This window comes from Octopus sinensis, linkage group LG18, assembly GCF_006345805.1.
Source record: "Octopus sinensis linkage group LG18, ASM634580v1, whole genome shotgun sequence".
Classification (NCBI taxonomy): domain Eukaryota; kingdom Metazoa; phylum Mollusca; class Cephalopoda; order Octopoda; family Octopodidae; genus Octopus; species Octopus sinensis.
Window position 1 is genome coordinate 43980514 of NC_043014.1, and position 24729 is coordinate 44005242.

At 39.0% G+C, this 24729-nt stretch overlaps 1 protein-coding gene across 5 annotated transcripts in view; it reads left to right on the plus strand.

Annotated features, from left to right (window-relative positions):
- LOC115221195 overlaps positions 1-24729 on the plus strand; it is a 711260-nt gene that overhangs the window by 619739 nt on the left and 66792 nt on the right. For all 5 annotated transcript variants that reach the window (XM_029791347.2, XM_036510940.1, XM_029791345.2 and 2 more), the window contains 9 exons: positions 1597-1778; positions 3668-3881; positions 5143-5259; positions 7260-7379; positions 8571-8876; positions 14593-14751; positions 14963-15163; positions 18030-18199; positions 22867-23026. In XM_029791347.2, coding sequence (XP_029647207.1) covers positions 1597-1778; positions 3668-3881; positions 5143-5259; positions 7260-7379; positions 8571-8876; positions 14593-14751; positions 14963-15163; positions 18030-18199; positions 22867-23026 — 1629 coding nt within the window. The remainder of the gene's footprint in view (positions 1-1596; positions 1779-3667; positions 3882-5142; positions 5260-7259; positions 7380-8570; positions 8877-14592; positions 14752-14962; positions 15164-18029; positions 18200-22866; positions 23027-24729) is intronic.

Here is a 24729-nt window from a genome sequence, read left to right on the forward strand (position 1 = left end):
GTGAAAATCCGGAACCTGTGGGTTGATTGCATCTGATGTTAGGCCTCGACTTATTCTGCATTTCTTCTCTAATTCAAGCTTCATTCATATCATCATCATCATCATCATCACCATCGTTTAACGTCCGCTTTCCATGCTAGCATGGGTTGGACGAATGACCGAGGGCTGGCAAACCAGATTGCTGCACCAGGCTTCAATCTTGATCTGGCAGAGTTTCTATAGTTGGATGCCCTTCCTAATGCCAACCACTCCGAGAGTGTAGTGGGTGCTTTTATGTGCCACCGGCATGAGGGCAAATCAGGTGGTACTGGCAACGACCTCGCTCGAATCTTTTACACACACCACTGGCACAGGTGCCAGTAAGGCGATGCTGGTAGCGATCACGCTCGAATGGTGTCTTTTACGTGCCACGGCACGGAGGCCAGATAGCCACTCTGGCAACAATCACGCTCGGATGACCAATCTTACTCCACCTCTACCTTCTATTCTCATCACTCTTTTTATTCAGTTCTTTCATCATTTGCTATCATATAACCATAACAACACACTCTCTCCCTCTCTGCTGTAAGAACCCAAAGCACTATATTCTTGCAGTGTTTGTTCTAGCTCTTTATATTTTGATTTCAATTCCCACTGGAGTCAGTTTTGTCTTTCAAGTACATTGGTTGATATAATCAATTAAAGTGCTTCCTCCGAATTTCAGGGTTAATAAGTCAGTGGAGTCATAAATGTGTTCTAGAAAATGCCTTGTAGTTTATGTTCCAAGTTCAAATCCTGCCAAGTCCGACTTACCTTTCTTCTTTTAAGGTTCATAAAAGAAAACTCTAGTGGGCCTGTTGCCAAAATTTGAAACTATTATTACTGTTATTGTTAAGGCACCAGCTGGCATGATTAGCAGCACATCAGACAAAATGCCTTGTGGTATTTCTCCCGAAATTGACATTACTTTTCGTCCTTTCTGGGTCAATAAAATAAGTACCGTTTGATCATGGGTGGAAGTGGGGTTTCGGTGTAATCAACTACCCCTGACCCTTAAAACTACTGGCTTTGTGCCAAAATCTGAAACCATCCTCCTCCTCCTCATTATTATTATTATTATTATTATTATTATTATTATTATTAAGGCAGTAAACTAGCAGAATCATTAGCATGCCTGGTGAAATGCTTAGCGATATTTTATCCATCTTCATGTTCTGTGTTCAAATTCTGCCAAGGTTGACTTTGCCTTTCATCTTTTGGGGTTGATAAATTAAGTACCAGTTAAACACAGGGGTCAGTGTAATCGACTAGTCCCATCCCCACAATTCCTGGCCTTATGCCTATATTAAAAATGATTATTATTAAGGTGGCGAGGTGGCTGAAATGCTTATCAGCATTTTGTCGTCCATCCTTACATTCTGAGTTCAACTGCCCCTGGGTTTTACTTTGCCTTACATCCTTTCGGGGGTCAATAAAACAAGTACCAATTGAGTACTGGGGTCAATGCAATCAACTTACTCCCCTCCCTGAAATTGCTGGCCATGTGCCAAAATTTGAAAATCATTATTATTGTCGTCATCGTCATCATTTATTATTGTTGTTATTATTACTATGCAGTATCTGAAAAATTGCAACGCTGTGTGGGTGGTGTCCAGCATTCATCGTGCTGTCGATGACCGTACTGCAAAAGACCTGCTGGGAGAAAGTTTTCGGCGTCAGTTAATGATGGATGGTCAGTATGGAAGCATAGCCTTTATCTGCACTAAATCTGACATCCTAACATCTTCAGAGATAATCAGGTAAGTCTTTGTCTTTTGAAACTAACTTATTCCACTTCAGATTCTACCCAATTTTCTCAGAAAATTGTGTAGTTACCCTCAAATGAATACAGCAGTCACAGGTTGTTGTGTGTTATCTTTATAGTTTAAGTGGAAGTTCAGTCTATTCAGTAAGGTGGTGTGGTTTCTGTCAGATGTTGATGTACCCCATCCATTAAAGGCAAAGCTCTATGAGTAGACGTGACCAGTATGTGGACAATGGATCAAAATAATGTATTCTCATCATCATCGTCATCATCGTTTAACGTCCGCCAGTCCTCAGTCAAATCATCCAACCCATGCTAGCATGGAAAGCGAACTAGATGGCTGCACCAGGCTCCAATCTTGATCTGGCAGAGTTTCTACAGCTGGATGCCCTTCCTAACACCAACCACTCCGAGAGTGTAGAGGGTGCTTTTACGTGCCACCGGTACGGGGGCCAGTCAGGTGGTACTGGCAATGACCTCGCTTGAATTTTTTTACACATGCCACCGGCACAGATGCTGGTAATGATGCTGGTAATGATCACGCTTGAATGGTACCTTTTACGTGCCACTGGCACGGATGCCAGTTAGCCGCTCTGGCAATGATCGATTACAACAAAGAAATTGTAAATGTAGAGAATTAGCTTAACACTTTAACTACCAAATGTTCCACCGTGATTCATTGCAAACTTCACATGACTGCCATATGCCCCACCATTGGTACATTTTCATAATTTGAGAAAATATTTTATTCTGTATCTTTGGCATGGTTTCCAGGATATTTAAATAACATGAATGCTAAATCATCATCATCATCATCATTTAACGTCCGCTTTCCATGCTAGCATGGGTTGGACGATTCTACTGAGGTCTGGCGAACCAGACTCCAATCTGATCAGGCAGAGTTTCTACAGCTGGATGCCCTTCCTAACGCCAACCACTCCGAGAGTGTAGTGGGTGCTTTTACATGCCACCGGCACGAGGGCCAGTTTGGTGGTACTGGCGACGGCCACGCCCAAATAGTGCTTTTTACATGCCACCTGCACTGGAGCCAGTCCAGCGGCACTGGTAACAACCTCACTCGAATGTTTCACATGCCACCAGTACAAGTGCTGGTAAGGCGGCGACGCTAAATATTAAAGTTTAATTATGAAATAATGTAAAAATGCAAAAAAAAAAAAGCTACATTTCCTTGTAATTAAACAGTATGCATTGTGATCTGAAATATGTGGCATCATTGGTAAGTCCCAGTAACAGGCCACAGCAGTTAGTGTGTTAAGTGGAATTGAAACCTGTATCATGGGTTTGGCTGGCAATTTGCACTGTATCTTGCTAAAAAAATTGTTGTAATACCAATGCCTACAATGAGTGTATATCAGAGTGTTCCATGGATAATTCCATTGATAGAGTTGCATCCACAGCTTTTTTTCATTTCATCCAGTTTCAGCTCACGAGCTGTGGCCATGCTGGGGCACCGCCATTCATTTTTTGTACCAGCCCCTGCCGGAGCCTCGTGGAGCTTTTTTTTAAGTGTTTCTGCTCAATAAACACACACAACGCCCGGTCGGAGAATTGAAACCGCGATCATCCGACCGCGAGTCCGCTGCCCTAACCACTGGGCCATTGCATATAATCATTCCTGTTTGCTGCTATATCACTTTGCTTAATAACATCACTTCTTTTCCCCTCAACTCTTCAATAGAATGTCTCCTTGGAGAACACAAAGTGTTTGCCCTTCCTAACATATTGAAAGAATCATGGTTAATTATATGTGATTTTAAAAAGAAAGGAAATATTGTATGTTCGAATGTCACCCTGCTCTTCTTCCTTTTCTTCTTCTTCTTCCTCCGATGGTTTGTTATTTTGGTTTTTCCAATTTTTCAATAGGAGTCTGGAATTAGAAGAATCGTTTGAAGCCGAAGAGGAGGCAATCGCTGATCTGGAAGCTGAAAAGAAAAAGATTATACAATCAAAAGCCAAGCTCTTAGCTGAAATGAAAACCCTCCGGCTTGACTTGAAGGCCATCCGAATGGATCACAAAGAACTAGTGGAAGCTATAACTGAGATCCAATCATTAATGGAGGAATCGGAAAGCAGTGAGGTATGTTTGGTTTATGGTGATTTGTTTAAAAGAATGTCTATGATGTTCGCAGGATATTTTGGTTTTTTTTTTCTTGTTTGTTTGTTTCATGTTGAAGTGCACAAATTAGGATTAACAGGATTGGAAATTTTCAATTTTTTCTTAGACAAAGAACTCTCTTCAAATGTTAGATCCCTTTTCTCTCCCTGCAAAAGGAACTCCACTGTATTGTTTTTGATGACAAAAACCACAACCAATTTTCCCAGAACCTTAATTTTTTTCTTCTTTTTTTTTTTTGTCCTATTAATAGCTTCCTTATTTCAATCTTTGGACTACACCTGTTCCTTGAAAAGTTTTTGTCAAATAAATCAACCCCACTACTTATGTCTTTTTAATATCTGATACTCACTCAATTGGTGTCTGTTTGTTGAACAAGCAATATTTTAACCCTTTCGTTACTGTATTTATTTTGAGATGCTCTGTGTTTCTTTCAGTTATTTTAATTATAAGAAAGAATTTAGTAAAATAACATAGTTATCATTCAGCTAGTGTTAGGAACATAAATTGTGACTAAGGTTTGATGGAAGATTATAATTCAGAACTTATGGAAACAAGACTTATGGAAACAGCCAGAGCTGGTTTCAGCTGGGTTGGTATTGAAAGGGTTAAATTAATCATTTGTTAACCCTTTTGTTACCATATTTCTGTTGAGATGCTCTGTGTTCCTTTCAATTACTTTAAATATAAAGAAGAATTTAGTAAAATAACTTAGTTATCATTCAGCTAGTGTTAGGAATATAAACTGTGACTTAGGTTTGGTGGAAGATTTTAATTCAGAACTTATGGAAACAAGACATTTGTACTACAGAGCCAGAGCCAGTTTCAGCCGGGTTGGTAGCAAAAGGGTTAAGTGTTTTTTAGAATTTTAGATTTTTAGACATTTTTTTCTTAACTAAGCAAAATTGATAAAAGACAAAAATAGAAATAATTAAGTAAACGACTGTAGTTGAAATTCCTAATTCATTATTTAAAACAGTGAAATTATGAATAAAATCAGTGAAAACTTCAATTTCAGTTCAAATTTCTGTTTTAAAATTTTGTCTACATGTTTACATTTCAGAAAATATCTGTTTCAAATTTGAAATTTGAAACCAATAAAACTAACAGAAAAATTGCCATTTCTATATTTTTAAAAAAATTAATTCTGAATTCATTAAAAAATGCGTAGGGGGCAGAGAAAGAGCATAACATGTGACCATTCTTCTGTGTTTGTTTATTCTAGAATGAAGATGAACTGAATGACTTAAAAGCCGAAACGAAAGAGAAAGTTGAAGTAATGGAAGAGAAGAAGAAAGAACTTGCATCAAAAAGGAAAGAGGCTGAAAAATTAACAGGAAAAGTAATTAATTAATTCGTTTGTTTAGTTTTCATAAATTTGAAGGAAATTGAAACTGGCCACACACCTTGTAAAATGAAAGCTTTCCACTGTTGCGGGTAAGAGAAGAGGGCTATAAAGTGGTTATAAGTTAATAATGGCAAACTTATAACATGTGTTGGTAGTCACCTACCATAGACTGTTAAGAGATATGAGCTGGACTTTGAAAAAAAATTAAAATCCTCCAACGATATCATGTTATAATAAGCTTAGCTGAAAGCATTTACCGCAAACTATAAATTACATATGTACAATTATGTGACACAGGATTATTAAAGAAATCTAAAATTTCAACACACCAAATTAAAATGGTGTAGATCATCATTACAAAGTGTTCAATAATCTACTCTCACTAACAAAGATACTGGTTGATTAAAACAACTGATAACTTGCCTTACTCCAATTATGATAACGAAGCTTGGTCACATTTTGCTAAAAAGCCTCTCGTGATATTTTTATAAGACCTTCACATCTTAGTGTGATTAGTGTGACATGGCCGTCCTGCAAGCCAATGAAGTGAGTTCATAGCTCGCAGGACGGCTTGCTGTGCTAACGTTGGATCATAGAGTGACCCGCTGTGCTTGAGGAGACCTATTGTGTCAAGTTCATCAACACCAACATCAAAATAAAAATCAAATGGAAATTGTAGTTAAGATACCCATGCTGGTGACAAGTAAAAAGCACCATCTGAACATGGCAGATGCCAGCGCCGCCTGACTGGCGTCCGTGTCGGTGATACGTAAAAAGCACGAACCGATGGTGGCTGTTTACCAGCCTCCTCTGGCCCTTGTGCTGGTGGCACATAAAAAGCACCCACTACACTCACGGAGTGGTTGGCATTAGGAAGGGCATCCAGCTGTAGAAACACTGCCAGATGAGACTAGAGCCTGGTGCAGCCTTCTGGCTTCCCAGACCCCAGTCGAACCATCCAACCCATACTAGCATGGAAAATGGACGTTAAACAATGATGGTGATGATATGAACCTAGGAGAATGAGCCCAAGGAGAGCCTAGTCATCATCATCAGTTGTCAGTGCTGGCATGGGTTGGAGAGTTGCACCAGAGATAGTAAGCTGGAGAACTGCACCAGATTCCAGTCTGATTTGACTTGGTTTCCCTTGGATGCCCTTCCTAAGATCAACTTTTTACAGAGTGTGCTGGATGCTTTTACATGGCACCATAACATTGCTTTTGCATGGCACTGCATGGGCACCTTTATGAGTGCTTTTTATATGGTGCCAGCATAGGACCCTTTGCAGGTTACTCAACACCAGTGGGAGGAATGGTCTTCACACTTCTTATTTCTTTATTGTCCACGAGGGGCTAAACATAGAGGGGGACAAACAAGGACAGACAAAGAGATTTAAGTCGATTGCATTGACCCCAGTGCATAACTGGTACTTAATTTATTGACACCTGAAAGGATGAAAGGCAAAGTCGACCTCGGCGGAATTTGAACTCAGAATGTAATGGCAGATGAAATACTGCTAAGCATTTCACCCGGTGCGCTAACGTTTCTGCCAGCTTGCCGACATAATGGTCTTCACACTTCTGCCGCATAGTGAGTCCTTAAATTATTGATGGATATGCTCTTGATTACATACTTTCATCAATTTAAATTTTTAATCCAAAACAATCTTCAAAATGAGACTAGGTATGTTTTTTTTTACTTGTTGCAGTCATTTTAAAGACTGGCTGCATACATTTCACATATAATTAAAATTATAACATTTAAATATTGGTTTCAAATTTTTACAGCAGGCCAGTAATTTCAGGGAAGTGGGGTTAAGTCAATTACATCAACCCCAGTACTCAACTGGTACTTTTCAGCACCTCCCTCGTGTATGTGCACACACACACACACACACACACACACACTTTCCTCTTCCTTACCTCTCTCACTGCTCCACTCTTACTGTGTCTCTTCTTCCTCAATTGAACCACTCTTCTTTTTTCTATCTCCAGATATTAAAATTAGATCATGAAATCTGTGTCAACCGGAAACACATTGCTTCAGTTTGTGCCAAAGCCAGGAATGAATATTCTAAAGCTCAAATCAAGAAAGATTTCAAAGCTGGTCTTAAGGTAAGTCCTAAAATAAGCCATATGACAAACCATTATTACAGGAGGTTTTTTTTTAAGATGAGTCCTAGTTTTAGTCTCAGAGATGAGTCAGGAATTTGGTCATTTAGAAAAACAACTAGTCATAATGGTGGGCTTACGAGATGTCATAATGTAGATCTTGTGGAGAACTGTTATTCTTGATTTTAAGGTGAACCCTAATTTTAGTTTTAGAGATGAGGTACCTTTTATTTTTCATCTTGTTTCAGTCATTAGACTGCAGCCATGCTGGAGCACCACTTTTGAAGAGTTTTTAGTTGAATGATTCGATCCCAGTACTTTTTTTTTTCCAAGCCTGGTTCTTATTCCATCAGTTTCTTTTGCCAAACTGCTAAGTTATGGGGACATTAAAAAAACTAACACTGATTGTCAAGCAGTGATGCAGGACTAATGCAGACACAAAGACACACACACACATATGTGTGTGTGTGTGTGGAGGCACATGGCCTAGTGGTTAGAGCAGCAGACTTGCGGTCAAGGGATTGCAGGTTCAAATCTCAGTCCAGGCGATGTGTGTGTTTATGAGTGCAACACCTAAGCTCCACATAGCTCTGGCAGAAGGTAATGGTGAACTTCTGCTGACTCTTTCGCCATAACTTTCTCTCACTCTTTCCTCCTGCAACGGGCCGGCGTCCCATCTAGAAGTTGGGATATCTATACGCCAAGGAAACCGGGAAACTGGCCCTTATGAGCCAGGCATGGCTCGAGAAGGAACAAACATATGTATATATATGATTAGCTTCTTTCAGTTTCTGCTTACCAAATCCACTCCCAAGGCTTTGGTCAGCCTGGGGCTATAGTAAACATTTGCCCAAGGTCCTTTGCAATAGGACCGAACTTCTTACCATACAGCCATCTACAGACTTGTGATTGAGCAGCTGGAAAAAAAAATTGCTATTTTAAATCCCGTGGCAATTATAAGATTAGTAGATGTAAACTGGGATAATCATAAATGTTAGATTATGTTTATTTTTGGGATCATCTTAAACTTTGAGTCAGAAGCTCTTCAGTTCTTCAATTTGCATATCTAAATGTAGAACATATTTTTCTGTCAGGTTTAAAGAAAACCTTATTGAAAAGCACCGAAAGATTTTTTTTTTTTTTTTGTAAAACAACAATCTTAATTTTTTTTTATTTTTTTTTTTTTTTTTATAGGAAATGAAGCGGAGAGCTAAAATGGCTTCCGAAGACAGTGATGAGGAGATATTACCTGAAGAAGACGAGGAGGATATAGAAAACTCTGCTGCCAATAATTCCAATGACAACGATCCTAACAAAAACAATAATAACAATAATAATAACAATAACAACAACAACAATAACAATAATAATAATAATAATAACAATAATAGTAATAATGAAGAATTTGAAGAATATGAGAAAAATCTTAATGTATTTTGCGTTAGTTCTGTGGAGTACCTGAAACTTAAGAAGTTACTGCACAATGATGGACCTGCTCAGGTAAGTTGTTAGTTTCGAGATAATCTTACTCGGCTCTCACTGAGATAATCTAACTGGGCATGAACCATTTTGGCACCTATTTCGTATCACTGCTTCAATGCTGAGTTATTCAACATCAGACATACTAATATCTCTGATTCTTCCCCACCTCTCTCTCTCTCTTTGAGTGTGTGGTAGCATATTTTTCTTTATGTGTATGAGGAGAGGGTAAGTTTTTAATTAAAGGTGGCAAGCTGGCAGAAACGTTAGTACGCCGGGCGAAATGCGTAGCCGTATTTCGTCTGCCGTTACGTTCTGAGTTCAAATTCTGCCGAGGTCGACTTTGTCTTTCATCCTTTTCGGGGTCGATAAATGAAGTACCAGTTGCGCACTGGGGTTGATGTAATCAACTTAATCCGTTTGTCTGTCCTTGTTTGTCCTCTCTGTATTTAGCCCCTTGTGGGTAATAAAGAAATAGGTATTTCGTCTGCCACTATGTTCTGAGTTCAAATTCCGTCGAGGTCAACTTTGCCTTTCATCCTTTTGGGGTCGATAAATTAAGTACCAGTTACGCACTGGGGTCGATATAATCGACTTAATCCATTTATCTGTCCTTGTTTGTACCCTCTGCATTTAGCCCCTTGTGGGTTGTAAAGAAATAGGTAAGTTTTTAATGTCTCTCTCTCTATACGTATGTTTTGTGTGTGTGTGTGTGTATGCTTCCCACCAGTGCCAAAAAGTACTGTTGACGAAACAGATTGAATGTCCAACTATACCAGATCATCAGCATTCGAACAATCATACCAGACCATCTTATTCTGGGCCCAACTTATGCTACAGACCCACCGATATGACCCTGATACAGCATAGTTTCTAATATCGAGTACTGTGGGTCTCCATTCAACATGTACACTGAAGCTTTCTTCCAAGTCAGGATAAATGTTTTGAACAATCTAAAGATTGAGATTCAAATATATATTATATCTTGATTTTCTATCACAATTTCTGAGTAATAAGCATTGGTCAAAAACGAATCAAAAGTCCTTTTTGAGCCATAGGTTAATACTTTTTTACAATAGGACAAATTTATATTATTTGCTCTCAACCAAAGCAAGGCTCTATAACCTCACTACCTCCTCCTGGTCCCCCCCCCCAAAAAAAGAAAAGGTGTGTGTGGGGGGGGGGGCTCGAATCTTTCTCTTCCTTTTGTTTACTCTGCTCAAGCCTTTGACTGATCAAAGGAATTCCAGCTGTGACCATTCTATCTTCTTTTTTCTTTTCATTTTAGTTATAGTGTACCTTGGTCAAGTGAGGGTGCATGGCCTAATGGTTAGAGTGTTGCACTAGTGATGGCAGGATCACGGTTTCAGTTCATAGACTGGGTAGTACATTGTGTTCTTGAGCAAAATATTTCGCTTTACATTTCTGATCACTTCAATATCTGATGTGTGGCACACCATGCCCCTGCACAGACAATGTGAAGGTTGTTCAGTAACTATTTGCTGAACCCTCACTTATCATTTATGATGAGAAAGTCCATAGTATCCCTGGCCTACATTGTCCAGTGTGGTTTGAAGGTTTGGCTGCTATTTCTAAAAAGTCAAGGTGACCATGTGAAAGCTCCCTCGTTGCCTTGTAACTACAAACAGTTGCTTAAAATGGCTGCAGTGAGCATCACCAATTAATTAGATCAGGTGAAACTGATTGACCTTGTAATTTGTCTCTTAACTGATTGGATTAATTACTTCAGCAAGTTACTGCAGTGACTTCTAACGAGAAAATGGATTAGGTTTGCTAATCATCTTGGTTCTGCCTCTTTCATTATTACATTTCAGGTTGGATAAGTCTCTTGCTATTTTGACACTTTCATCATAGTGTTTTTGTTTTTTTTATCCTTCTCCAAATTGGCATGTGTTAGCTAGGTCTGCTGTGTAGTATTTTTTTTATTTATGCGGCCTTTTCAAGCCTAGCCAGGCTCATGGGCCCGGTTTCCCAGTTTCTATGGCGTATGTGTTCCCTGCAGCTGGATGGGATGCCAGTCCGTCACAGTGTTACTCAAGAAACAGGAAGAAAGAGTGAGAGAAAGTCGGGGCAAAAGAGTACAACAGGGGTCGCCACCACCCCCTGCCGGAGCCTTGTGGAGCTTTAGGTGTTTTCGCTCAATAAACACTCACAACGCCCAGTCTGGGAATCAAAGCTGCGATCTTCCGATTACAAGTCCGCTGCCCTAACCACTGGGCCATTGCACCTCCACTGCTGTGTAGTATACCACTACTTACCTCAAACTTTTGTCTCATCTCCGAGGCCCCGATATGCTGAGATTTACTTCATGCTTTCCATTGTTCTCTTCTTGACATGGGTACTTTTCACCTGGAAGCACTGGTGCCACATAAAAAGCACCTAGTATACTCTGTGAAGTGGTTGGCTTTAGGGAGGGCATCCAGCTGTAGAAACCAAGCCAAAACCAATGAAACCTGGAGCTGCTCATGACCTTGTCAGCTCCTGTCAAACCCGCCAACTCATGTCAGCATGAAAAATGATGGTGATGATGATGATGATGATGATACCAGTTGACATTTCCTAACATCAGTGGTTGTTGTTTGTTTGTTTGTTCCTTCTTGAGCCATGCCTGGCTCATAGGGCCAGTTTCCCGGTTTCCTTGGCGTATAGGTTCCCCACTTGGATGGGACGCCTGTCCATCGCAGGTGAGCTGCAAAATGCAGGAGGAAAGAGTGAGAGAAAGTTATGGCGAAAGAGTCAACAGAAGTTTCACCATTATCAACACACATATCGCCTGGTCTGAGATTCGAACCCGTGATCCTTCGACTGTGAGTCCGCTGCTCTAACCACTAGGCCATGTGCCTCCATAACCTCAGTGGTACAAAAACTCTAAACCATATGCTTCCAAACTGAATTTCTTAACATCACAGCCCTCAACTTTTCCCACTACTTTTGCTTTCAAATATAAATTCAAAGTCTTACTCATCTGAAATTTCCATGATGTAGATGCTGGCATGGCTGAGTGGTAAAATGTTTGCTTCCCAACTAAACAGTTCCAGGATCAGTCCCATTGTGTGACATTTTGGATAAGTGTTTTTTATAACCCCAAGCCAACCAAATCTCTACGAGTGGATTTGGTACATGGAAACTGGAAGAAGCCCATCTCATAAATATACATACATATATGTGCCAGTGGCACGTAAAAAGCACCCACTACACTCACGGAGTGGTTGGCATTAGGAAGGGCATCCAGCCGTCGAAGCATTGCCAGATCAGACTGGGCCTGGTGCAGCCCCCTGGCTTCCCAGACCCCAGTTGAACCGTCAACCCATGCCAGGATGGAAAGCGGACGTTAAACGATGATGATGATGTCGCCGTATTCAAATATGAAATAGAAACAGCTCTAGTGTAATAACCATTATTAACTACACATACTAAACATGTACGCTTCTTATATTTGCGATTTAGTGTGGTGGAGATTCCTCTCTGAAAGCCACAAAGGTGATGAAACTTTGATGTCCGTCACACCTGAGTGGGATTCAGAGTGAGTTATCCCACCTGTTCATGACTCTCAGGTGTTTTGTAACACATGGCTCTTTCAGAGTGTAATCTCCACTATGCTAAATTGCAGCCTACTGACAAATACACAAAGTATATATGTGAAGTCTCTGTGGTCAATAATATACAGCTTTAGTTCACAACAGAACATGTGCAACCTGTTGGAAGATTGCAAAGGCATGTCAAAGGACTTATACTGTGACACCTGTTCCCTCTGCCATCCAGTACAGCTGTGCATTACGCAGTAGAATGTGCAGATCTTTGGCCGGGCTCAAGAGTCATACAAGGGCCTTAGATTGCATTATTGATTAGGAACTTAGAAGTATATAATCAAACATTTTTTTTTTTTTTTAGCTATTACCCAAGCATAGCTAAATAAGATATTCTAAGTTCTTCATTTTCCGTTTTGCTACCGTTGTCTCCTGCCAAGATCATGCTTACTACTATCAGTCTCATCAAAATTAGTGACAAAGTTTAATAGTTAATTAGTATTCGTTTCATCATAATTAATGATATTTAATGTTAAAGTTTAGTTTACTTAATAAGATTACACTCTGATCAAAATCCAAAGCAAATACAATGATTTCTAAGTCATAATTTATATTAAATTAATAAATTAATCAACAGAGATGCTTTGCATTGCCTCTTCATGTAAGTTATTTTCACTACCAGTGAGTTTCTACATACTCTTTTACTCTTTACTCTTTTACTTGTTTCAGTCATTTGACTGCGGCCATGCTGGAGCACCGCCTTTTAATCGAGCAACTCGACCCCGGGACTTATTCTTTGTAAGCCCAGTACTTATTCTATCGGTCTCTTTTGCCGAACCACTAAGTAACGGGGACATAAACACACCAGCATCGGTTGTCAAGCAATGCTAGGGGGACAAACGCAGACACACACATATATATATATACATATATATACAACGGGCTTCTTTCAGTTTCCGCCTACCAAATCCACTCACAAGTCTTTGGTCGGCCCGAGGCTATAGTAGAAGACACTTGCCCAAGGTGCCACGCAGTGGGACTGAACCCGGAACCATGTGGTTGGTAAACAAGCTACTTACCACACAGCCACTCCTGCGCCTTTTGTTTTCATATTTTGTTTTCCTTTTGACCCATGTTGCTGAATCCAGTGAAATCACCTTGATTCAGATGAAAAACAAAATTGATTACAGTTGATGACTTTAGAATGTTTTCATTGTTCCTCGGTGAATGGGGAATATTTTTCCCATAGCAATATTTTGAAACTACACCAAACTCATGTTTACTTTTCATTCTTTCTGGCGTTGATACACTTAATACTAGTAACAATTGGGAGCCAAAGGAATATTAGTTTACTAGCAGTATCGCCCGGCATTGCTCAGGTTTGTTTCGACCCTTTAGAATTGGAATTTTTGACAAGTAAAAATTTTGCATTATGTAGCTTGTTATTCTCTTTAAGTGAACATTTTTCTGGTTGAAATACACCGAGAAATGGCGACACAGCAGTCAAAAAATTGTAAAAAAATAGGGATTTTCATAGAAAAAAAAGCACCTTTTTGATGTAAATATTTTTTGGTGTTAACATGGTCCGATTTGAATTTTTTTTCTTCTACGGAAGGAAGAGCAAGCCTTCTTCTATCATACTCTCAATTTTGGTCAACTTGTGCCGTAGGGTCTCGGAGAAGATAGTGTTAGTTGAAGGCTGCAAAACCTGCCATACACAAACAACTTCAGCTTTATATATATATAGAGATTTATAATAACAAAGGGTAAAATTAATTAATTAAGAAGTAATCAATAATTTATTCCTTATTCCAGCCTAATTCCGAAACATGCGTCCATAGGTGACCAGATATTGATTGATTTTTGATTTTTGTTACTTTTCCTCTCTGCCTGTGTGATTGTTTTCAAGTATTTTGGTTTTTCTCGGAGTCCCTTTTTAAAGTAGAAGAAATAGCTAACGTTTTTTGGCTGCTATTTCTAAACTTCAGTATGTGGTAAAGCAAATCTTTGCTGAACCCTATTTATTAAGCATAGAGATTTATATATAGAGAGGTTATGAAGGAAGAAAATATCTAATGATATGCTCATAAATATTGCACTCTCCTTTTTTTTTTTTTGGTTTGCATTTTCTCTTGTTTGTTGTAAGTTGTTAAAAGTGTTTCTTTCATTTCTTTCCCCCAACTATGAAGGTATTTTCATTTGAGGAAGAATCAGAAATTCCGGAACTGAGAGATTTTGTACACAAGTCTACAAATCTACGGAGAAAAATTGGTTTAAAGCGTTTGGTCCAGAATTTGGGACAATTTGTCTTTGATCTCGAAAGTTACATCACAGATGGAGGAACACAGGTAAACATGGCTGTCTTTTTTATTTATATATTCTTTCTTTCTTTTACTTGTTTCAGTCATTTGACTGTGGCCATGCTGGAGCACCGCCTTTAGTCAAGCAAATCAACCCTGGGACTTATTCTTTGTAAGCCTAGTACTTATTCTATCAGTCTCTCTTGCCCAAGGTGCCATGTTCTATTTTAATTCTTCTTTTCCGTTGTTTTCATTGCAGAGCCATGGTACTCGGGAAAGTGTACGGTCTACGTTTGAAGGAAGTCTAAATTCACTCATGTCTGACTTAAACCCTATCATGGAGGGTCTTGCCTCGGAGATTGAAGAACTCTTCAACAGTCAGATTTACTGTAAGATGAACGAAGGTGTAGACACTGCCAAAAATACTTCCAATTATACTGCTGCTAAATGGTGTTCACCGGTAAGTGTTTGAATAATTATCATTATTATTATCGTCGTCGCCGTCGCCGCCGCCGCCGTCGTCATCATTATTAATCAAAATCAAAATCGATCAACATCAATGGAAATTGTAGCTGTGATGTGATACCAGTGCCGGTGGTACGTAGGAGAACCATCCGAACGTGGCCGTTGCCAGCCCAACTGGCCTCCGTGCCAGTGGCACGTAAAAAGCACCATCCGTTCGTGGCCATTTGCCAGCCTCGTCTAGCACGTAAAAAGCACCCACTACACTCACGGAGTGGTTGGCATTAGGAAGGGCATCCAGCCGTAGAAACATTGCCAGATCAGACTGGGCCTGGTGTAGCCTTCTGGCTTCCCAGGCCCCAGTTGAACCATCCAACCCATGCTAGCATGGAAAGCAGACGCTAAACGATGATGATGATGATTATTATTATTATTATGTGAGAGATGTCGTAAGTGACACTGGGGTACAAATATACGAAGCCCAGTATACCCATCATGACTACCCGTCTGATAAGGGTACACCAGGCACATGCATCACAACCATATGTGCGCGACATGGTGATGTCATATCGTGATGAGCAGTGCATGACCTTGCAGGTGGGGCCCAGTTAGAATTTTCTTCATGTCCAGTAGCCCATCCTGCTCAAAAGGTCCTGAGTAAGGGTTGTTTAAGGATGATGAACAAAACACCCATGTTTCCAGAGGTGAATTATCCAAACCCCAAAGAATTCCTCTCAACACATGGCTATGATGTTCCCCCACTACATCTGTTCATGATCAGAGATGCACATATCGTCAGCCACTAAGGAACATGCTCAACTGGTTAAGGTCAAAAAAACTGACAAGCACCGTGGTATTTATACCTGGACAAAACAATGTACATGATAACACTTCCCATCATAGCCTGGTACTACTGCTATTATTATTATTATTATTATTATTATTATAATCATCATCATCATTATTAAGGCAGTGAGCTGGCTGAATCATTAGCACACTGTACAAAATGCTTAGCAGTATTTTGTCTGCTACTATGTTCTGAGTTCAAATTCCACCAAGGTTGACTTTGCCTTTCATCCTTTCAAAGTCAATAAATTAAGTACCAGTTGAATACTGGGGTCAAGGTAATCGAGTTAGAGAAGGAGTGTGTATTATACACAAGGTTTAAGTTTTTTTAGAGGTACAGCCCCCTAAAAATCCCCTGCATATTATACTCAAGGGCGGACTATACTCGAAGATTTACAGTAATTATTAAAAATATTATGAGATTTTTTAAGCACAGAATGCTTACGAGGACCCATTTGATAAAATAGGAATTATTGGGGTCTATAGGTGTGGTAAAAAAATGGTAGAGAGTCACTGTGCTAGAAGTAGCAGCTCAGTCTCCTTCAAATTAAATTCCACTGTTTTCAAGACAATGGTCGAGACAATGGAATTTACCATGCTACGCCAGACTTCACGGTCCATCATAGCATTACGGAGGTCCTGTTGCTGGATGCCTGTATCCCTGGAGATTACATCAGGGTAGGAGAGTGTGCACCCTCTGGTATTGCGAGTAGATGGCTTCCAGAGGAGAAGAGTAGAAATTACTTCGTTTTCAGCTCTACAACAATGTCCAGCAAACTGGACTCTCCTACCTTTCCCAAGAGATGACACAGGTGGTAGTTTCCCATATATTTGCATTTTGGTTGGATGACGCTTCCACGAGAGATTTTGAGCTCTCATAAGGGAAAGGCTAACCAGTGGCTCGTGAGCAAAATTGGTGGACAGAAACTGCATGGAAGCTCATTGTACATACACATGTCTCTGTTTGATAACTGGTGTTGGTTTGTTTACATCCCTGTAACTTAGTGGTTGAACAAAAGAGGAAAATAGAATAAGCAAAGTACCAGACTCAAAATATAAGTACTGGGGGTTGATTTTTTGACCAAAACTATTCAAGGTGGTGCTCCAGTGTGGCCACAGTCCGATGACTAAAACAAATAACTGATAAGACATTTACTCTTTTACTTGTTTCAGTCATTTGACTGCGGCCATGCTGGAGCACCACCTTTAGTCGAGCAAATCGACCCCAGGACTTATTCTTTGTAAGCCCAGTACTTATTCTATCGGCCTCTTTTGCCAAACCGCTAAGTTATGGGGACGTAAACACACTACCATCGGTTGTCAAGCGATGTTGGGGGAACAAACACAGACACACAAACACACACATGCATATATATACGACAGGCTTCTTTCAGTTTCCGTCTACCAAATCCACTCACAAGGCTTTGGTCAGCCCGAGGCTATAGTAGAAGACACTCGCCCAAGGTGCCACGCAGTGGGACTGAACCCGGAACCATGTGGTTGGTAAGCAAGCTACTTACCACACAGCCTCTCAACTCTTTAAAACACTTCTGTTTTTTTAATTAATAGGCGCAGGAGTGGCTGTGTGGTAAGTAGCTTGCTAACCCACCACATGGTTCCGGGTTCAGTCCCACTGCGTGGCATCTTGGGCAAGTGTCTTCTGCTATAGCCCCGGGCCGACCAATGCCTTGTGAGTGGATTTGGTAGACGGAAACTGAAAGAAGCCTGTCGTATATATGTATATGTATATATATATATGTGTGTGTGTGTTTGTGTGTCTGTGTTTGTCTCCCTAGCATTGCTTGACAACCGATGCTGGTGTGTATACGTCCCCGCCACTTAGCAGTTCGGCAAAAAGAGACCGATAGAATAAGTACTGGGCTTACAAAGAATAAGTCCCGGGGTCGATTTGCTCGACTAAAAGGCGGTGCTCCAGCATGGCCACAGTCAAATGACTGAAACAAGTAAAAGAAAGAAAAGAAATGTAAGTGCTTCATTATTTTTTTTTCTTTTTTCAGGTTAATCGAGATGACAAGACAAAAGGAGGCCTTCATTTTGCTACATACATGGCTACTGTAAGACGTTCTGGACAGTTCAACTCTCCAACATATGGCCCAATAGATTTCAACGAACAGCTGACTGAACCTCTTTTCCGTACTGTTAGTGTCAGTTGGGGCACTGTGTTTGGGTAAGACTACTTCTCTCACATACATTGCATTTCCTTCATCCCTGCTGTTGTCTCACTGGATTCGATTCTCTTCTCCTGCATCATGCCACCTTGGGCAAGTGTTCTCTACTATAGCCTGGAGCTGACCAAAGAAAGCCTTGTGAGTGGATTTGAAAGACAAAAACTAAAAGAAGCCCATCGTATATATATATGTATATGTATATATATACATATATATATATATGAATAAAAAAAATGGAGTTAACACGGTGTAATAAATATTTTTACTTTCAAAACATGTGTCGAAAGTAAAAATATTGATTACACCTGCGTTAACATTTTTATTCATATATTGAAAATATTCAACGTAAACACGAAGTTTCTACTTATAAACAAGGAGTTACAACACCTTTACTTGTGAATTTTTGCTGCCCTGGATAACTATTATTATTTTTCCGTGTTAATTGTTAACAGGTAAAAATACACTCATCTATTTATATATATATATATATTGATCACGTGAGCGACCAGTCCCTCAGATGTAGTTACACATCGCTGATCACAATGCGTTCGCATTGTTTTAGCCTTTGAATGATGCCACCCCGCTGGCTAAGCGAGCAGGCCAACAGAAGAAAGAGTGGTGAAAGAGTACAGCAGGGATCACCACCCCCTGCCGGAGCCTTGTAGAGCTTTTAAGGTGTTTTCACTCAATAAACACTCACAACGCCCAGTCTGGGAATCGAAACCGCGATCCTACGACCGTAACTTAGCGGTTCGGCAAAAGAAAATAAGTACTAGGCTTACAAAGAATAAGTCCTGGGGTCAATAGGCTCGACTAAAAGGCGGTGCTCCAGCATGGCCACAGTCAAATGACTGAAACAAGTAAAGGAGTTAAAAGAGTATATTATATACATATACATATGTTTCAGAATAATTAGTCATGAAATACTTTCGGTCTTGGCCTAAAGTGACCATCAAATAGATATGATTCACCAATTGGTATAACTCTGCCTTGGTATGAATGTACCAATTCTTCAATAGTTAAGGATTTTCACCACGTTAGTGTAGTTAGTCTCTGTTAAAACACTCTTCAGAATTTTATTTAGGAACCTGTCATATATGTAAATGACAGTTAGAGTGTGGTGTTGGTGATTGAGCCACACACGTGAGAATTTATCTCCAGGCAAATTATGTTATTTCATTGAACTTGGTCAATGTAGCAGCTAATAGATCCAAATCCTATTTAATTGGTTGCTCCTAGGAAGAACATCCAGCTGTGAAGTGCTTGCTCTGACAAATTAATGCACATTTAAATCTTTGTTAAAACCTTCTTAATCTACATCAGCGTGGAAACCAACCAACAAAACAACACCAGTGCAAGAACATAAAAATGGCGATATGAAGAAATAAGCAATACTGTATGTATTCTTGAGAAGGAATCTTGTGGTGTAACAGTTGCTTCTCTCTTAAGCCCCATCATCTTGTTATCTTGCTCGATATCATGGAAAGTCATTGGAAAGTTAAATTACATATCGTAACCAAGGTCAGACTGGAATTGCCATTGCAGTTCCTTTGTATTCATATATTGATCAATAATTGGTGTGAAAGTTTTAGGCGCAGGAGTGGCTGTGTGGTAAGTGGCTTGCTAACCAACCACATGGTTCCGGGTTCAGTCCCACTGCGTGGCATCTTGGGCAAGTGTCTTCTGCTATAGCCCCGGGCCAACCAATGCCTTGTGAGTGGATTTGGTAGAGGGAAACTGAAAGAAGCCTGTCGTATATATATGTGTATGTGTGTGTGTGTTTTCCCCCCTAGCATTGCTTGACAACCGATGCTGGTGTGTTTATGTCCCCGTCACTTAGCGGTTTGGCAAAAGAGACTGATAGAATAAGTACTGGGCTTACGAAGAATAAGTCCCAGGGTCGATTTGCTCGACTAAAGGCGGTGCTCCAGCATGGCCGCAGTCAAATGACTGAAACAAGTGAAAGAGTAAAGTGTACAGTTAAAATGAGAAGTGGGAGAGAGAAACCGTAAATGCTGGGTGCCTCATAGAAACAAGATACTTTGCCCTTTTCCCAGAAACAACTCCACCCCGTATCCCTATTTTATGGATCTTTCACTACCACCTGGCAAGGAAGCAAGCACTATATGTCTTCTCCATACCTGTTCAATGTTATAATATTGTTAAACCGAGTCGGTAAAAGAGCCTGTATGTGGATGCTCAACCTGCTTGAAATAACAGCTAAATTTCTCTCCCATCGTCATTTTTATGTCTACTTTCCTATACTTGCATAAGGAAGACAGGATGTGTTTGCAGCAGATTTTCTGCAGCCAAATACTCTACTGTCACTAACCCTAATCTGTTTCCAAGTAAGATAATGATTTCCTCTTTCATCCGGACATGTTTTCATAGGAGATTGCAAACAAACAGCACCACTTTTATGACAGGGATGTTTGTTTACAATTGTGCCATGTCAAGACAAAGAAAGGCAGCAAGACGGCAGAACTATTAGCACGACAGGCAAAACGCTTAAATGGCAGTTCATCTATCTTTACATTCTGAGTTCAAATCCCACTGAAGTTGACTTTGACTTACATCCTTTTTGAGGGTCAGTAAGTACTAGTTGAACACTGGGGGTCGTTGTAATTGACTTAAACCCTCCCTAAAAACTGCTGGCCGTCCTTGTGCCAGAATTTGAAATCAGTGTCAAGACAAAGAAAGAGGAGCACGCATGCATGTGTGTGTGTGTGTGTGTGTATATATATATATATCCCGCCGTGGGTTCGTATCCCACTTCTGGCTAGTACGTTTTTGACCTATTGAGTCAAGTACATCAACATCAAAAAATCAAATGGAAATTGTACATGTGATACCTGTGCCGGTGGCACGTAAAAAGCACCATCCGACCGTGGCCGATGCCAGTGCCGCCCTGACTGGCTTCCGTGCCTGTGGCATGTAAAAAGCACCAACAGATCATGGCCGTTGCCAGCCTCACCTGGCACGTAAAAAGCACCCACTACACTCACGGAGTGGTTGGCGTTAGGAAGGGCATCCAGCTGTAGAAACACTGCCAGATCAGACTGGAGCCTGGTGCAGCCTCCTGGCTTTCCAGATCCCCGGTCGAACTGTCCAACCCATGCTAGCATGGAAAACGGATGTTAAACGATGATGATGATGATGATTATATATATTATACATATATATGTATATATTACATACACAAAATAGGTTTCTTTTCAATTTTAACCTACACAATCCACTCAAGAGGCTTTGGTTGGCCTGGGGCTATACTTTAGTTAATATATCTGAAAGAATAAATATTTCTTGAAGAGAATTAAAACAGTAACAGCTATTGTTTCCAAATATTAAGTGGCTGTGTTTCTGCACAATGCATAATTACTTGAGTATTTATTTCATTATTTTGTGAAATCACAAGAGATGAATCTTTTGTTTTTTTCTTTTTGTATCATTATTATTTATTTATTGGAAAACAATCAATTCTTTCAGGTTTCTTAAAGGTGCATGGCAATTTCTTCATTATTATCATTTTTATTGTAAAAATTGTAAAAATATAATTTGATATATATATATATATATATATATATATATACACACACACATATAAATAAATATATATATATATATATATACACACATAAATAAATATATATACATACATATAAATATATACATACATATAAATATATATATATATATATATATATATATATATATATATATATAAACATGTACATATATACACATAGACATAAACAAACACACACACACACACACACACATCATCATCATCATTTAATGTTTGTTAAATGATGATCATGTTTGTGTGTGTGTATAATATACATATACTGTCTTACAAAAGAGGAAGGATACATTAAATGAAGCAGTATTAAATGCTTTTTATAAATGAGTCGGATTGCTTTTGATCATAGTTCTCTGTTCAAACAGGTTTGGCCTAGGGTTAAACGACAAATTGCATTGTTTGTAAAGGAAATTTCCGTATTGATTTTCAAGACATTTTTTCGATAATTCTTAGAAAACAACTTTTTAATTATACATTCTAACATAGATGTGTGGTTAAGAAGTTTTGCTTTTGGGTTCAGTTCCATTAGTTAACACTTTGAGTTTGGGCAAATGTCTTAGAATATAGCGTCAGGTGAACCACAGCCTTGTAAGTCAATTTGGTAGAAGGAAACTGAAAGAATCCTGTTGTGTATATATGTGTGTGTTTGTGTCTTCTTTCCTTGATATCTCGTGATGGTTGTAAATGAGTTTCATCATCATACAAGAGGTCGTCTTCTTTTCTAATCTTCTGTGAAAACCTGCCCTCCAGCTATGGGGCAAATATTACCTTGCTTGGTAAACAGGTAAGAAATATTGGTTTCCCATGGAGGACTGGAAGGGAACAACCCCACTTGCATGACAGTGATGCTCATTTACAATCATCACATGATGTCAAGACAAGAATACACACTCACACACATAATATACGATGAGCTTCTTCTAGTTTCTGATCACCAAATCTACTCCCAAGTCTTTGGTTGGCCCAAGGCTTTGGAAGAAAACGTTTACCCAGGTACTATGCAGTGCAGCTGAAGCCGAAACCACCGTTAACCACACAGCCATACCTGCACCATATATTTATATATTTTTGTTATTTATTCTTCAGGTTCCATTTATGGAAAGTGTTAGATAAGTGTCACCATTCCATCTTGTTACGTGTCCAACAATTCATGGCTGTACTCTCTCAAAAGCTACAAGCTCTTGAGGTTGCCACAGATCGAGTACAGAGAGTAAATGCCCAATTGATGGCAAGCCTTCATACAAAGGTAAACCACATCATAACATTTTATTTTATATTCTTTTTATATTCATATGTATTTATATTCATTTGTATTCTTTACTTGGGTTCCTTCAAAAGCTCTTACAATATCAATTTTTTTAATTGTATGTTTATTATAACTGTACTGTAATTTTGTCGTTATATTGTACTTACCTTGGATCTATATTATATCAATATTGTATCTATGTTATATGCATATTTGTTCTTATGTAGTGTCTATACTGTAATTCTGCTTTCATTAAATTATGCCTGTATTGTATTTATATTGCATCTATATTATATATACTCTTATATATATATATGACCCGGCGCCGGGTCATAGTGCTAGTGCATGCATATACAGCTGCGTGCGTGCGCACATACACGCGAGTACTGTCCAAATCTCCGACCAATCACATACAGCTAGCTGGCATTCAATTGGCGTATCAAGTTTCGAGCATTTTGATTGGGTTTTGGATAGAAAAGTCACTTCTATTGATTTTTTTTTATGGCTTTGCGGGGTGACTGGGGAAATGTAAATATGTGCACAACCACCCTTGGATGGTTTTGAATGACCATAGAAAGTGCAAGCCCTCTAACTGAATATAATAAAGGACACGCACACAGACATTTTGGCGTTTACATATATAGAGATGTTGTATCAATATCGTTTGTATTATTTGTATAATGTGTCTGTGTTTATTGTACCAGTTTCTTGGTAGATTGTTTTTGTATTGTAACAGATTTGTATGTTATATCTATAATGTATCTATGTTGTATCTGTATTGTATCTGTGTTGTTACTAGACTCTGTTTATATATTTGCCTATATTGTATGTTATATTTATATTGTATCTATTTCATTTATGTTATATCTTTATTGTATATCTATATTGTAACCATATTGTTCTTATATTGTATATATTTTATTTCTATATTGGTTGATTGAAACATCTCTTATTCATAATGTCTTCACAAACCGATAAGACAGCGGTTACATAGTTGCTCAACTAGTTAGAAATAGCAGTCAAATTTCTCTCAAATCACACTTCTCCCATCTTAAAGCAAGAACACATTAGATAACGTAGTCCTACATACCCACAAGAAGACAAACCCACATGACGGCAAAGCCAGCTTCTTAACTGCACACCATACCTGCACCTTTACAATTTCTGCCCAGATTCATTCTCAAGACTTGGATCAGTCCAAAAACTACAATAAATGCACTCACCCAAGATGCCACCCACTCAATGGAAAAGTGAACCTGGGAGCTTGTAGTTACAAAGAAAATTCCTTGACCACTCAGCTATCCCTACGTGCATAGCAGACAATATTTGTTATGGGTATTTTTCGGATGTTAGGATCAAATTGTTTCCTTCTTTAGACAAATTAACAGTGTAATTTGTTTTATAGTTATTAGTTTTAATATTGTAGCCTCTTTTCCTGTAGGAGAGAAAGGCATAAAAAATTAATGAAAATTTGAAGAGAGAATTTGTCATCCAATTAAAAGGAGATGTTTTGGGTCTTCTTTTCTAATCAGTTTCATCCTTTACATTTTTTTAATAAAATTATTTGTTATTCCAATTAAAGAGAAATTTATACCATATTCCACGTTCCATGAACATTAATTTGTTTTAACAAGATCATCAATTACACCAAATTCTTTGCATCAGTTTTATCAAAAAGGAAAATAATTTTTTACATAACTGTC